The sequence below is a fragment of the Lepus europaeus genome, chromosome 12 (assembly GCF_033115175.1).
Source record: "Lepus europaeus isolate LE1 chromosome 12, mLepTim1.pri, whole genome shotgun sequence".
NCBI lineage: Eukaryota > Metazoa > Chordata > Mammalia > Lagomorpha > Leporidae > Lepus > Lepus europaeus.
In genome coordinates, this window is record NC_084838.1 from 102,509,264 (window position 1) to 102,523,431 (window position 14,168).

The following is a 14,168-nucleotide window of genomic DNA, read 5'->3' on the forward strand; positions in this document are numbered from 1 at the left end:
CTGAGACAGCTGGGAAGAATTTAAGCACCTGTCGGAGCTGCAAGAAAGCCTGCTCACTGGTCTTCTCCGCCCCCGTGATTGCACTTTGGAGAACAAAATTTCCTTCTGCACATTCAGTCTCAGGCGCCCCCTCCTCACACCCTCTCAGAAGGCAGGGTTTCCCTGCTGCGTGCAAAGGCTAGACCCCAAGCCGCAGCGCTCCTCAGCCCCCGCCGCCGTATCTTCGTCATCAGCAACATGTGAATGAACCAAATTATCTCAAGGCTGAGGGCGTGGGCCAGATCAGCAGGCTCCACCGTCAACGGATCCCAGCGTCATGTTCTCCACCCCCTTGGGAGAAGGCTGATGCTGTCGTAGGGCTGTGAGGGAGGAAGCCAGCCTGGAAATGCCATGTAGGGAAGAAACCGTTCCATTTCAGTGTTAGGGTTCTAAAATAGCTGTTAATAAAAAGCCTTCAAACTGTGACACTTCAATACAGACACCCACAAGGATACCTTGACAAGTTGTTTGACTCCTCACAAGCCTTTTCTTGCTTTTTCCTGCCCACGGCGCCCACTAGTCACCCACACACAGACACACAACCATGCAGTGACAGAGGAGGCCAGCAGGGGTCTGCCTAGACCTCCGGGCCTGCCTGGGGAGAAGCCCTGTGGCTGTGACGCTGGCTTAGCTCAGAGCAGGTCACATCGCTGCCAACCATCTCTTATTCTGCCTCCTTCTCTTGTGCTTTGTGATATCTTTAACTATATTTCCTAGAAAATGAATCACACTTACATCCTGGGGTGAAAGAGGAGGGTCTCAAATAATATTTCATTTTGCCGACAGCTGATCATAAGATCTGAATCCTGGACTCCTAAATGCCACAAAATCTGGGCTCTGATGGTGAACAGCTTGGGACACAATTGCATGCTAGAGATCCAAACTCCAAAGATCTTTCCCCAGGACAGGCACTGTGGCACAGCGAGTTAATGCCCTGGCCTGAAGCGCTGGCTTCCCATATGGGCGCTGGTTCGAGACCCGCTGTTCCACTTCTGATCCAGCTCTCTGCTGTGGCCTGGGAAAGCAGAGGAGGATGGCCCAAGTCCTTGGGCCCCTGCACCCATGTGGGAGACCTAAAGGAAGTTCCTGGCTCCTGGCTTTGGACCGGTACAGCTCCGGCCATTGCAGCCAGTTGGGGAGTGAACCATCGGATAAAGACCTCTCTCTCTCTCTCTCTCTCTCTCTCTGCCTCTCCTTTCTCTGTGTAACTCTTTCAAATAAATAAATAAATCTTTAACGAAAAAAAAATTTCCCCCTCGGAAGTCCTAAACATCCATTGGCTAAAATACCATCAGGGCCGCGTGTGAGAGAAAATTTAACAGCATCTACTCACATTACACCCTTGGCTATGTTCCATAAATGCCCCCAAGTAGGACCAATACAAGAGTTCTTACAATTGGTTGCACATCAGACCCACCTTGTTCAAAATACAAATTCCCAATTCTCATCTCCCTAGAGACACTGAATGAATATATCTAACATGAGGTTCACAGAGCCTATATTGTGGGGGCAGGTAGGATAATACTGGTACCCCGCCATTAGCGTGAAAGTAATTTCAGAATCTTTCTCATGGTCAGTGTTTGATAATTCTCTAATGGAGCACAATGCAGGATTTATTTTATCTATTAAGTAGAATTTCTCAGGCTATGTGGTTGTAGCAAGTCCTGATGATCACAAACAGGACCGTCAACAACAGAAGCTTGACAACTCTGCAGAGGGGTGTGCTCTGGTGCTTTCCATGTCTTCCTGAGTCATCACTATTAGGTTAGGATGTCATAACAATCTCCCAGAGTGCATGGCTTCTGACACGGACAAATAGACCAAGCAGGAATTTGAAATGCGCATCTGAAGACAGAAGTTTAAGAGAGCTTTTGGGACAGTTGAGCTATGAAATCAAGTTATGCTTGGAGTTGGGAGTGATTTTCATTCTCAGGAAGGGCTATGCTGGGTAGCATCTTTACTTTGAAATATTTCAAGAATATTCTGCAACCTTCCGTGGGTGTTCCTTTCCATGGGCATGATCAGTAAAAGTCTAGGAGTTGCTTAGCACTTTGTATGTGACATCTGGAGTTTAAACTTAAAACATATACATTTGGTTCAAGAAACTTCTAATCAGGTCACCGGTCTCATTTAAAGGGTCAATCATACCAAAGAGTCTTAATACTCATCAACACCTCTTCCTGTTATTGTCTGAGCCAAGGAATCAAATCTGATTTCTCCCATAGAATTTTTCAGATTTAGCCTCTATCTCCTCTGAAATAAATGTCTTTCTGCTCTCCACAACATGCATCCTACTCCCAAATGTCTGGGCAATTCATTTTTATGTCTTCTCCCTAGAATATGTGTGATTTTCTTTTGGAAACAGAACATATCTTATTTACCATTTACACATCAGGTTATTTCAAAAAATTCATGGGAACTGGAATGAAAAGTTCAGTTTGTTTTGGTGCAAAAAGTTTTGAAAGCCATGTACTCAGGGGGACCTTCAAAAAGTACAGGGGAAATGTGTACTATGCAAAAAACCATTCGTGGATTTCAAAAAACTTTTTGCAAAGTAAATTTCTTTTAATTCCATTTTCTGCAAACTTTTTGAAGTCCTGTTATATTGAAGAGGCGTGGTTAAGAACTGTATGTGCAATATCATCTTAGGTTAATCCAGCCATTTCAACCAGCCAAGAAATTCCAACCCTGTCTGAAGGCAAAGACCATGGGAGAATGCGAGTGTAGATTGTATTATGAATATTTGCCCACACATGTCTTCCCAAAGCCTTCTCGAATCAACTCACATTTTGAGCCTGAGGAGTCTCTCAGAGGTAACCAGTTGGCTAGGATAATTTCCTCTTACTCAATACTCGCCAGAGATAAAGAAAATCTACTCTCCTACTTAAGCAATAATCTTGTGTAGGCAGGAAAACTTTAATTGTAGAAGAAGTGTTATGTAAATGTAAGTTATTTAATTAAAAACAAAAAATAGTCTTCACAGGAAGTAGCTGTTTTAAAGAGATGAGAGAACTTGTTTTTCTTTACTGCAGCTTGTAAGTGGATCAGTGATAAATCACATCTTCATCACCAATGAAGTGGCAGTTGTCTTCTGCTTCTAGAAAGGACCGAGTGACCAGAAGCTTTACCCTCTCACCCGAAACAACCACAGAGTAGCTTAACTTACGAAACAACCATTTTCACAACACTGGATAATAGGCAGTGAAGGATGGTGACTCTCTAGAGATGGGAGACAAACGTGATGAGCCCTCTGCTTGTCCAAGCTGAGTTCACTGAAAGAGGTGAAGAGGAGAGAGCCAGGCGGAGCCCAGCAGTCTTCCCAACTAGAGGAGATGGAACTGAGATAAGTCTAGGGTGGCCAAGGTGACTAGAACTGGAAGGACAGAAAGTCAAAGAGAGAGCTACCCACAGTGAACTAGACCGTACCCTAGGGGTACCATGTAGGGTCCTGGTGAGTGCCTGCGTAGAGAGGTCCCATCCATGGCTAGGGAAGAAACCACCCAAAGGATCAAAGGCAACAGTCCCCAAGGCTCCGACAGAGCCAGGAAATCATGCTGCCTCCTGCGCAGCAGACTGGAGACATCCCGATTCACTGGGGGCATCGGAGAGTGTACACAGTAGGCTCCTGCTTCAACAGTGGGGATTATTAGCACTAAAATCAGCATTGCTCTGGTCCTGCAGAATAAATCTCAACAGCAATACTGAAAGGGACTAAGCTGTTCCCATGCAATATAGCTGCATTCCAGAACAAAACTCACAAATATAGGCATACAAAAACATCCAAAGCCCAACGAGGTAAAACTCACATTATCTGGCATCCAATAGCAGAAATACAGGCCATAATGGAGAAGAAACTCAACCAATTGAAACTGATCCAGACTAACACAGATGTTAGAATTATAGACAACAACATCGAAATATTGAAGCCTATATTCCATAGGCTTAAAATGTCAACTTGGAAGACACAAAAAAAGATTCGTACTGAACTTCTGGAAATTAAAACCACAAAGTGTGAAATGAAAAACATGCTGGAAAGGAATAATGGAAAATTCGATATGGCAAGAGAAAAGGTTGCTAAGATTGAAAACAAAAACTGTGCAAAATGAAATACACAAAAACATGGAAAGGACCAAGAGAGCCACAAGACAGCATCAAGCAGCTTAAATAAGTGAAGCTGGACTCCCTAGAGGGTTAGTGGGGCATCCGAAGGAATATTTGAGCAAACAATGATCTGAAACACTCTGAACTGATAAAAACTATAAGCCTACCAACCCACGAAATGCAATGAACCTCAGCACAAGAAATATGAATAAAACTATACCAGTGCACATGATAGTCAAATTTCCCAAGTCTAGTAACAAAGGCAATCTTTAAAGCAGCCAGAAAGATCCTTTACTTACTTCCTGTTCCCGTGAAGTGTAGTCCCTACTTTTGTCCAGGTCTTTGGTAACAACCCATTGATCCCTGTCCACGTGTGCTCAGTCACAGGTCCACCTCTGGCCATTCAAATTTAAAGGTGAGCATTTACAAGGGTTTGGTCTGGGGGAGATTTCCACCCTGATGGGAAAAGGTACACAGGGAGAAGCTACCTGCTTCCTGCGGGCACCTTGAGTCTTTCCTCCTCCAGCTGTGGTTCTGATGTTTGTAGCTGGCAGCCATGAGGGAAAGACACTCCAGAGCCAATCCACAGCTCTGAGATCGAAGAGCCTCTGAACCAATCAGAGATTGCCCACCTGTGAATTTCCTGTCACAGGAGCAAAACAACTCAGTATCTGCACCCTGAGTAGCAAATGGCTGTCTATGGCCAAATGCATTCCAAATTGACATGATCACAAGGCGAAGGAAGGGAAACCAGAGATGAGAACCTTTGTTTGTTAGGCTCCAAACAGGATGCTTTTGTCCTCTATGGGTCCCAGCTAACTCTGTTGCCAGTTTCCTTTTTAAAGTGACTCTGCTGTAAGTGATACAAAGGCATGGGACATCACAGGCCGGGAGAAGCTGAATCCTGACTGCAACAACGGGGCACCTGCCCTAGGCACCTCTCAAGACTTTGCGACTTCAGCGTCCTTTTAGCCACCAAACTAATGAATAATCCCAATCTTCTCTACCCTCATTCCCAGTGCATTTAGAAGCATTTGTCCATTCCTGCTAATGTTCTTCACTAGTTAGGGAATGGCAGAATTTAACAGCTGAACAAGGCATCTCCGGGCCAGCTCTTCCATGCCGGCCTCTGCAGTTCTCTGTAGCTCCTGTCCAAAGTGCACAAGGCACAGTCATAGATTAAAGGCCCTGGGTAGTTCTGTAGCAAAGGAAATGACTGTCACACATCAGGCTAAAGGAATCTATTTTATTGAGGCATAACCATTAACAGCTCAGGGGCCCAGTTTAAGAGACACTGCTGATAGCAACTTGAATGTGTACAAGGCTGGCTGGGATCTCTTGGGCTGATCTATTCTCATGGATAATGTGATGTAGCTGAATGCAATCTGACATGCCAGTGTCTGCTCTATGAACCTGCAGCAGTTCCGTAGTGCTGAAAGAATCGAGTCCTTGCCATTTGGCATGGCCAACAGGCCCCTGGGAAACATTATAATATCCTAAATAGTCCAGACGTTGTCAGCCTCAGACACACGGCAAACAAGTCCCCATTCTCTGGCCACACACTATGACGCTGATGCTGTCATCTCTCTTTCCATACTATTTTACATGCCTCTGTCACCAAGCTGACCCAAACCTTTCCTCCAACAGAATGACTTGTGGGTCACGTCTTGAATATCAGCTCAAACGACATGTCTCCGTGAACCGTGTTCTGATTTCCCAGAGTAGGCTAGGGGTTTTCACTTTGGGGGTCCCGAGCATGTATCTCATATTACAGCACTTAACCCATTGCATTGAAATGTCTAAGAGCTCCTCCAAGTGCAGGCCATCTGTATTTTCTACCTGGATGCCTTCTGTGTCTATGCTAGTATCCAGCATAACTGTCTCCTAAATGTGGGCTGAATGATGGAATGAAGGGGTGAATGAATGAGCAGCCCCTGGCACTCACTTAATTCTGCTGCAACTCCAGAGGACATGAAGAAGGTTCTTAGGGAGGCTTGACGACAAATTAAGCCAATTTAGAATCTTGAAACAATTTATGCAAATCGAGTTTAATATAGAATTAGTCTGAACTCAATGTTCTGATTTCTCCCTGGCTGACAGGTCTCTCCGAACTAAGCTGGAAGTGTTGGAAGAGGCATGGATTGAAGATGACTTCATCAAACAAACAACCTCTTTCGTTTCTGAGGCCGCACGACTCAAAAAAGCCCCATAAGAAAAGTCTGGAAATGTTCCTGTGAAAGTTAAGAGCCATTGTGTACATATCATAGAGTGACGGGGAAAGTGAAAAAAAAATGGTGCATGCAAATGAGAGTGAATGATACAAAGGATGTCTCTCTTTGGAGAAGAGGTTGAGTTACCCCTTAAAATGAACATTGTGTCTAGTTTGAAGGGCTCTAGATAAGGTACACCAGAGAAGTACTCCTGCTACAGGACTTAGTAGAGGTGAATTTTAGCCCTGGGCAACTTACTGCAAAGATTGCTATCAACCTATTTTCATGCTACAAGATGCTCTATGCTGCGATGCCTATTGAGGGAGCCAGGGGAGAGGCAGACAGGGAACTGCCTCCTATGCTGCCCTGCACAGAGGCATTGGCGATGGTACATCACACAAGACACTAAGCATATCTGTGGCATGAGGCCATCATCTATCCATCACCTATCAATCAATCTGTCTATATTCCCATGACATAGAATATGTCTTAAACATAAACCCTGTTCTTTAAATAGACCCAAGTAAGATAGTTAACTCTCCATTATTTCGTATCTGCTTGTCCATTTCTTAACTTCCTTAACCCTTAAGTGGCACGGGACTTGATGCCCTCACTCATCTTGTTACTCTAAGGTAACATAAAGTGTGTTTTGAAGTTCAAAACAATTCATTTCCCCTCTTGTCTTATCAGCTGACTTTGGGTACAACACACCCCTTTTTTCTGCAGTTAACACACCGAGAACCTCAAAATGATTCCTTGGACGGTGCTGCCAATGTCATTTTAACACTTGAGGATCCTGACCATGGTTTTGCTTACCCAACACCCTCATTTGCTTCTTTAAGTTTATACCACCAATCATTTTCTCTACTCTTTCTTCTTTTCTTATGTGTAAGATGAATTAAAGGGTAGGATTTCTTACCACCCCAACAGAAAGCTAAAGCCCAAGGGAGAGCAAAATGTAGAAGCTAGGATTTCAGTGATGTTTGGTGTCCACTGGCTCAAAGACCACATTCGTTGTAAGCATATGTGACATCCAGCAGTGAGTGCCATGAAAGTGCATATTAAGAAAACACCAATGGATTCACTGTGGCACAGTAATGACCAAGTTGAGTGAGACCCTTGGTCTCCAACAGCAGAAAAGTGACAGAAATCTGGTTCAGATGTTTCTTAAATGTCAGGTTTTGCCAGCAGAGGCAAAGAAATTAAAAAAAAAAAAACAGAATAGAAAACTGGTACTGCAGAGCTGCTAATTAAAACAATTCAGAGAACATAAATGCTAGAGTAATTTTGGACCCGCCATGTCGGGCTGGTTTCAATGCAAATGTAGTGTTCCGATTTCTCCCTTCACTGGGAAGGTATAATTAGCTCAGCTGCAACAGGATAGACGCCTTCAGGCAGCCGTCTCTTGGTGCTGCCAGCTCCCCCAGGAGCAGCTGCCACCCGCCCCTCCTGCCAAAGACTGTGCAGAGCCATGGCCACCCCACCAGTCTGTTTTTCAGCTACCAGGAGCAGAAGAAGGCACAGGCTTCTAGGAGGATTAGCTGCTCTTTAAAGATAAGGAGCATGTTACTCCCCAATCTAGTTGACTCCATGTCCAATCACGCGTGCCTTCTATGGAAGACAAGCTAGGCTAAGGCAAACACCTTTTCCCGTTACGACAGGGGAAAGGATTCTTAACATTGGTGCCGGCAGCTCACATCAACTCCAGCAGCTCCTCATCCTGCAGTTTGACGCACGCTTTCTCAGAAGAAACACTCAAGTCAGGTGCTAGCAAATGAGAAACCTGAACTGTAAGGTCCACACATTCCCCTCGCCATGGTGACCCAAGGGAAGAAGAGACACCATTAACCAGGATGGGTTTCAGGCTTAACTCATCAATGATCCATGCCATGGGTGGAAAACTGACGTGAGAGTGCCCCAGGATGCAGCCGCCACCCAATGCACTAGAGTTCCTCTGCAAAACACAGAGACAGCTACCGCTTGTCCACAGGACATACTCAAGGGCACGAGCACCATTGATACGAGATGTCAATAAGCACGAATATCCCAAGAGCCAGTTCTCTGATGAAGCCAAAAGGCAGCGTAACATCTAGAAATTTTTGACAAGCAAAATAAAATTCATAATTTCTTTGTCTCCCTAGGCTGCTATCAAACCATCCGGTCTTCCAGGCATCCTCTGCTTCCCTACCATTCTGGCTCATTCCCTCCCGGGACAGAGACCAATGTAAGGCAGGTTCTTTATTCTCATCTTGAGAGGCATAAACAAACAAATAAACAAATGTGCAAATCCGTCAATACCACAACGTAGTGAGCATTAAAGAAGGAGAAAGATAGAGGGAGAAAGATTAAATTAATGTGGTATCTGGAGCGGTTTTCTTAGTAACCTGAGTAGTTCCAAACATCTAAAAAACACATAAAGCTAGGATTATCTCTTCCAATCAATTCAGAAGTAAGTATGACACCCAAGCAAAAGATTTTCTTTTTTAATAAAAGAGAACGAAATATGGTAGATGGATAACGTCAGTGTTTTTACACAGCATAAATGAGCAAGATTAATGTCCTATGTTCATACTGATGGCTGGCGTTTTATTTTTCCAGAGTGCCTGGAATTCAATCTTCATATCTTAATATCCCTTTTAAACAATGCGGTATTCCATAATTCTGTGTATTATTAAGGTATTCACAGTGGTTCACAACTGTTAGCATTATATAATTCCAAGACATGTTCATCATCGCCGAAAGAAACCCTGACCCAGGAAGACTTACTTCCCACTGCCCTTTCTCCCCAACCTCTGGCAACCACTAACCCATTTTCTTTATCTAAAGATTTATCTGTTCTGGACATTGCATATAAATAAAGGCATGGCCTTCTGTGTCTTGTGTGTGTCACACAGCATAATAATGTTTACGCTTTCCTTCACCGGTAGCATGTATCAGTGCTTCATCCCTTCATTTTGCTGAATAATATTCTCTTGTGTGGATTATCTCATTTAGCCCATAATCAGTTAGTGGATGCTGTGTAGCATTTTTATGATTACAATTTATACAAGCACCAGTGTACATGTGTTTATGTGAATATAAAATCTCAATTCTCTTGTAGTAGAATTACTGAGTGATATGGTGATTCGAGGTCGAACATTTTGAAGATCTACCACACTGTTTTCTAAAGTAGCTGTACCATTTTGCATCCCCACTGGTAGGATGGGAGCATTTCAATGTCTCCATTTCCTCATCTACACTTGTTATTGTCTTTATTACAGCTGTCCCAGTAGCTGTGAAGTGTACCTCATTGTAATTCTTCTTTGTATTTCTCTAGTAGCTGATGATGTTGAGCATCTTTTCATGTGTTTATTGGTCACTTGGACATCTTCTTTGGAGACACTTCTATTCAAATCCTTCACCTGTTTTTTAATTGGTTGATTCATCTTTTTACTGTTGACATGACCAGTGTTTGTTGTCTGAATTATGTTTCTAGAGGCTCCTGGAAAGGAGGATGTTGGGCTACACTGAATTCAGTCCTGGCTTTGAGGATGAGACGTATCTTTATTTATCTGGATAGTAATTCAGTGGAAATATTTACTGAATATTTACTTTGTGCCAGGCACTTAGACACCCTGATTAATTTAGTACTGAAGAGAAAACTGATACTCGGGCCATGTGTTTCTCCCCATGATGCTCATCAAAATTCAGCCCACATCTCTTTCAGGGAGGCATCCAGGTATTTGTCTCCTGAGATAGGGAAATAGCCCACCTCCACCTCCTACCAAGTAGGCGGAGCTAACAGAGGAGCTGCACCTACTATAAGTGAAACCTATGTTTCAGACATCTGGAACACACTATCCATTTCTGGACTCAAAACAGGTGCTTTTAAGCTCAAATTTGAAAATTTGAAGCTAAAATTGTAACCATGTTTTCCTGCCCATGCCAACTAAGGTATTTCTTTTCCATTTAGTCCTTACAGAATCTTGCCATACAAAATATAAGAAATGCTTATCAAGGTGACAATGGAAGAAACACCACAAAAGGTTCTACAGAGAGTGTGCAACAAGGCCCTAGATTCATTTTCTCAGACTACCGGTAGCCTACTTGGCTCTGCTAAAACGCAGAGGCACTGCAGAGAGTAAGGGGAACAGGTGAAAAACTGTTATGTGCTTCTCAAAAAATATAGAGGAGGAGACGCCTTATCTCCACCAGCCTAGCCTACAGGAAGGGCAATCCAGTTCCATGTACTCTTAGGCCGACTCCATTTAGCACAATTATTCCATTACTTCCTATCTTCTGTCCCTTGAAAATCAACCAAAATGACAAGAAAATCACGTTGCAGTTTTGAGGCACTGGAACACCACCCCGAACCTTCCCCCTAAATATGACTTCAGCGTTTGTAGAAATGTCCGCTTTCTCTCAAAGCCGAGGCCCAGGATCTCAGTTAACAAATCTGACAAACTGCTCTGGTTTGGATGTGGTTTGCCACCTGCCCTCTCCAACCGTGTTGAAATGCAATCCCATTTGTGAAGCATCAAGAGGGAAACACTTAATTGACTGGGGCTGAGAGGCCGGGTCTTTTCTTTGGAAAGTAATTGGAATTAGGTGGTCACAAGAGTACAGCACCCATGACTGAATGATTGAATGCTGTTGCCTTTACATGAAGAAGGAGAGAGACCACACATGCACACACACACACACGTGCACTCCCTATGTCTTGCCAAGTGCTGCCTTTCTTTTGCTGTCTCAGGGTTTTGCCAGCCAGAATACCATCTCCAGATGAACCTCTAGAACTCTGAGCCCATGACGATCTCTTTTCTTCATAAGTTAGTCTGCCTCGGGTATTTCATTAGAGCAACACAAAACAGACTCACACATATACTTAGACAACCCCAAGTAATCAGTACACTTAATTATTGTCCATAACTCTGCCACTCAGTGATCTGGATCTGGAACCACCAGGCAGGCTGGGTGGGACTGCCCAGGAGCAGACAGACGTTCAACCGAGATGCTTCAGCGAGGGACCATCCAAAGTCTGGTGCGTGATGACTTAGATGAACAAGTTCCTCTTAGTTCAAATTCCAAACAAAGGCTTCAGTATTTCACAGAATCGGGTGCAAGTCCTTGAACCTCATGCTACACACACACACACACACACCACCCTGGAGAGCCACAGAAAGGGCAGATGGTGTTAGGGGCTGAACTGCCTACCCCCAGAATGTGTACATAGAAGCCCTCACCCCCAGTACTTGAGAACGTAAGTGTATCTAAAGACGGGATTAGCTTATATGAGCCCACTGCTGTACCTTAATAGGTGGTTAGCTCATATGAGCCCACTGTTCTAGGCCTTAATGTAATCCAAGAGAGTGGAAATTTGGACATAGAGAGATACCAAGGACCCGCACCCACGAGGACACAGGAAGACGCAGCCACCCACATGCTAGTAAGAGAGACCCCTGAATATCCCAACAAGTGATCTTGGACATGCAGCCCCCAGGGCTGCCAGGGAAATCTCTCTGCTGGCCAAGCCTCCCCCTGTGCGCCACTGAAGACAGGATGGGGCCGACCAGGGGAGAGGCGCCGGGTGCTACTCACCCTGTAGTAGTCGGTGCTGTAGACGTCCCGGGACATCCCGAAGTCGCCGATTTTCACCAGCAGGTTCTCCCCGACCAGGCAGTTGCGGGTGGCCAGGTCGCGGTGCACAAAGTGCTGGGAAGCCAGGTAAACCATGCCGGCGGCGATCTGCTGCGCAATGTGCAGCATCTGGGACTGCGTCAGCTCCGTGGGCGGCGTGCCCTCGGCCATCAGCACAGCGTCCGGCCCGTGCGCCCTGCATTGGGGGAGAGGAGACGCCGCAGGTGAGGCTGGAGCCGCAGCTCTGGGCCTCCAGGGGCCCCTCTGCGCTCCACGGGGCGGCTGGAGCTTAGAGACGCCGCCTGGCTCGGCATATAGAAGACACAAAGATGTGTGGTCCAGGCTGTGCCCATGAGTGCCCCGAAGACACTCCCATGGCCTCGTGGACCTGAGTGGTGCCCCCCACTCCCTCGCCCAGATCCAGTCAAGATCACATTCTAGGGGAGTAGCAGATAGTTGAAGCCAAACAAAAACAACAAAAATGCCGGGAGAGAGGCTGATGGTCTTGGAAGGGTGGGTATAACCCCTGCAGGATCCAGGCCCCTCCCCTCCCAGCCAGGGCAGCTTCAGGGAATGGTACCCCCACGCAGACCCCTCCCTGGAGACCCCCACCAGCTCCAGTGCACCTGCTCTGTGACCAGGCATGGATTTCAGGCCTCCCCGTGGAGTCTGAGGTCATTCTCAGCTTAGACACCCATTCCCAGGGCAAAATATCATTTCTTTCTGTCTACCTGTTCTCTTGACCTCCAGCTCAATGCAGGACTTGCTTCTGAATTCCAGGACATTTATGATTTTGATGGTATGGAATTTAAAAAAAATTTTTTTCAGGCCAGCGCTGTGGTGCAGTGGGTTAAGCCACCCTCTGCAAAGCCAGCATTCCATGTGAGTGCCGGTTCGAGTCCCAGCTGCTCCACTTCCGATCCAACTCCCAACTAATGCGCCTGGGGAAGCAGCGGAAGATGGCCCAAGTGCTTGGGCCCCTGCACTCACGTGGGAGACCCAGATGAAGTTCCTGGCTCCTGAATACAGTTGCAGCCATTTAGGGAGTGAACCAGCTCTCTCTGCCTCTCCCTGTCTGTAATTCTGCCTTTCAAATAAAGAAATCAAGTCTTTTTTTATCTTCTATGCTATAAACCTGGCCTTTTCTCAGCCTTGTGAGGCCTGAACAATGGCAGGTACTTTAGGGAAGCAAAGGTCTCAGTATTAAAATGGGACACAGGTTAACATGGCAATCACGTGTCTGAAATCCAGCACGGTGAGCCAGGAGCCATGTCATGGCCCTTGATGGCCTGAGGGGGCGCTGCAGGGCAAGGAATAAAGGCAGGCTGCGCTCTGGGCACAGTCAAATGGCCTTGAAGACATTTTGATACATTTGAAATAAACATGTAAGATTGGAAATACATCCTAAGTGGGTGACCTCCCCTGCACGAGGTTTTTAAAAGCTGAAGCAAAATGAAATTCAAAGAGCTTATTTTAGTGAATTTTTGAAATCCATGCATAGGAGGGGCTTATAAAAATTCATGTGAAGCATGCATTATGAAAAAGCTAAGCATGCTTTTCAAAAATATTTTGCACCAAAATAAGCTGCTGTCTTAATTCCATTTTTCCATAAACACTTTGAAGTCCTAGCATATGAGCATTTGGAAGTGAGAGAGCGAGAATCATCCAAGAACATGTATGCGTGCTTTACCCTGAACCTCTGCACCTGCACCCCACCCCACCCCTCCACCCCCAAACTATTCAGGCCACAGCCAGATCCTCCCACCCTTTCCATCACACTTCCAGCCAGCAGTGCCTTGGCCCCCTTGGAGTTCCAAGGCTGGCTGCCACCACTGCTTTCATCTGTGTAGCACACCACCCCCACCCCCAATAAGCACTGGAAAAGGAGAGAGGGAGTTTCCCAGGTACACAGTATCTACACCAGGATCTTGGAAAACCTTTGAACTTCTCTACCTCCAATCTGCACATCCCCCATTAGTTAAAAATGCAAAGGAGTCTTATGTCAGGTGATCTGTCAGTCCCTTCTGTCTTTCAATACCTGGGTGTCACCATTTCCTGGGGAGGAGGTCCCTGGTTTTGTACAGGGCTGGTCTCAACACTTTTCTACTCAAACAACTAGCCCCCTATCTCCCCCCGCCACCTGGGGGCTGGCCTCCTGCTGCAGGGAGGAATAATACTGGGAAATGCTTTGGGGCTTTCTTC

General features: G+C 45.6%; 1 protein-coding gene across 3 annotated transcripts in view; it reads right to left on the reverse strand.

The window, feature by feature from the left end:
- NTRK2 (neurotrophic receptor tyrosine kinase 2) overlaps nt 1-14,168 on the reverse strand; it is a 374,642-nt gene that overhangs the window by 52,397 nt on the left and 308,077 nt on the right. For all 3 annotated transcript variants that reach the window (XM_062207127.1, XM_062207126.1, XM_062207125.1), the window contains one exon: nt 11,928-12,162. In XM_062207127.1, the coding sequence (XP_062063111.1) occupies nt 11,928-12,162 (235 nt within the window). The remainder of the gene's footprint in view (nt 1-11,927; nt 12,163-14,168) is intronic.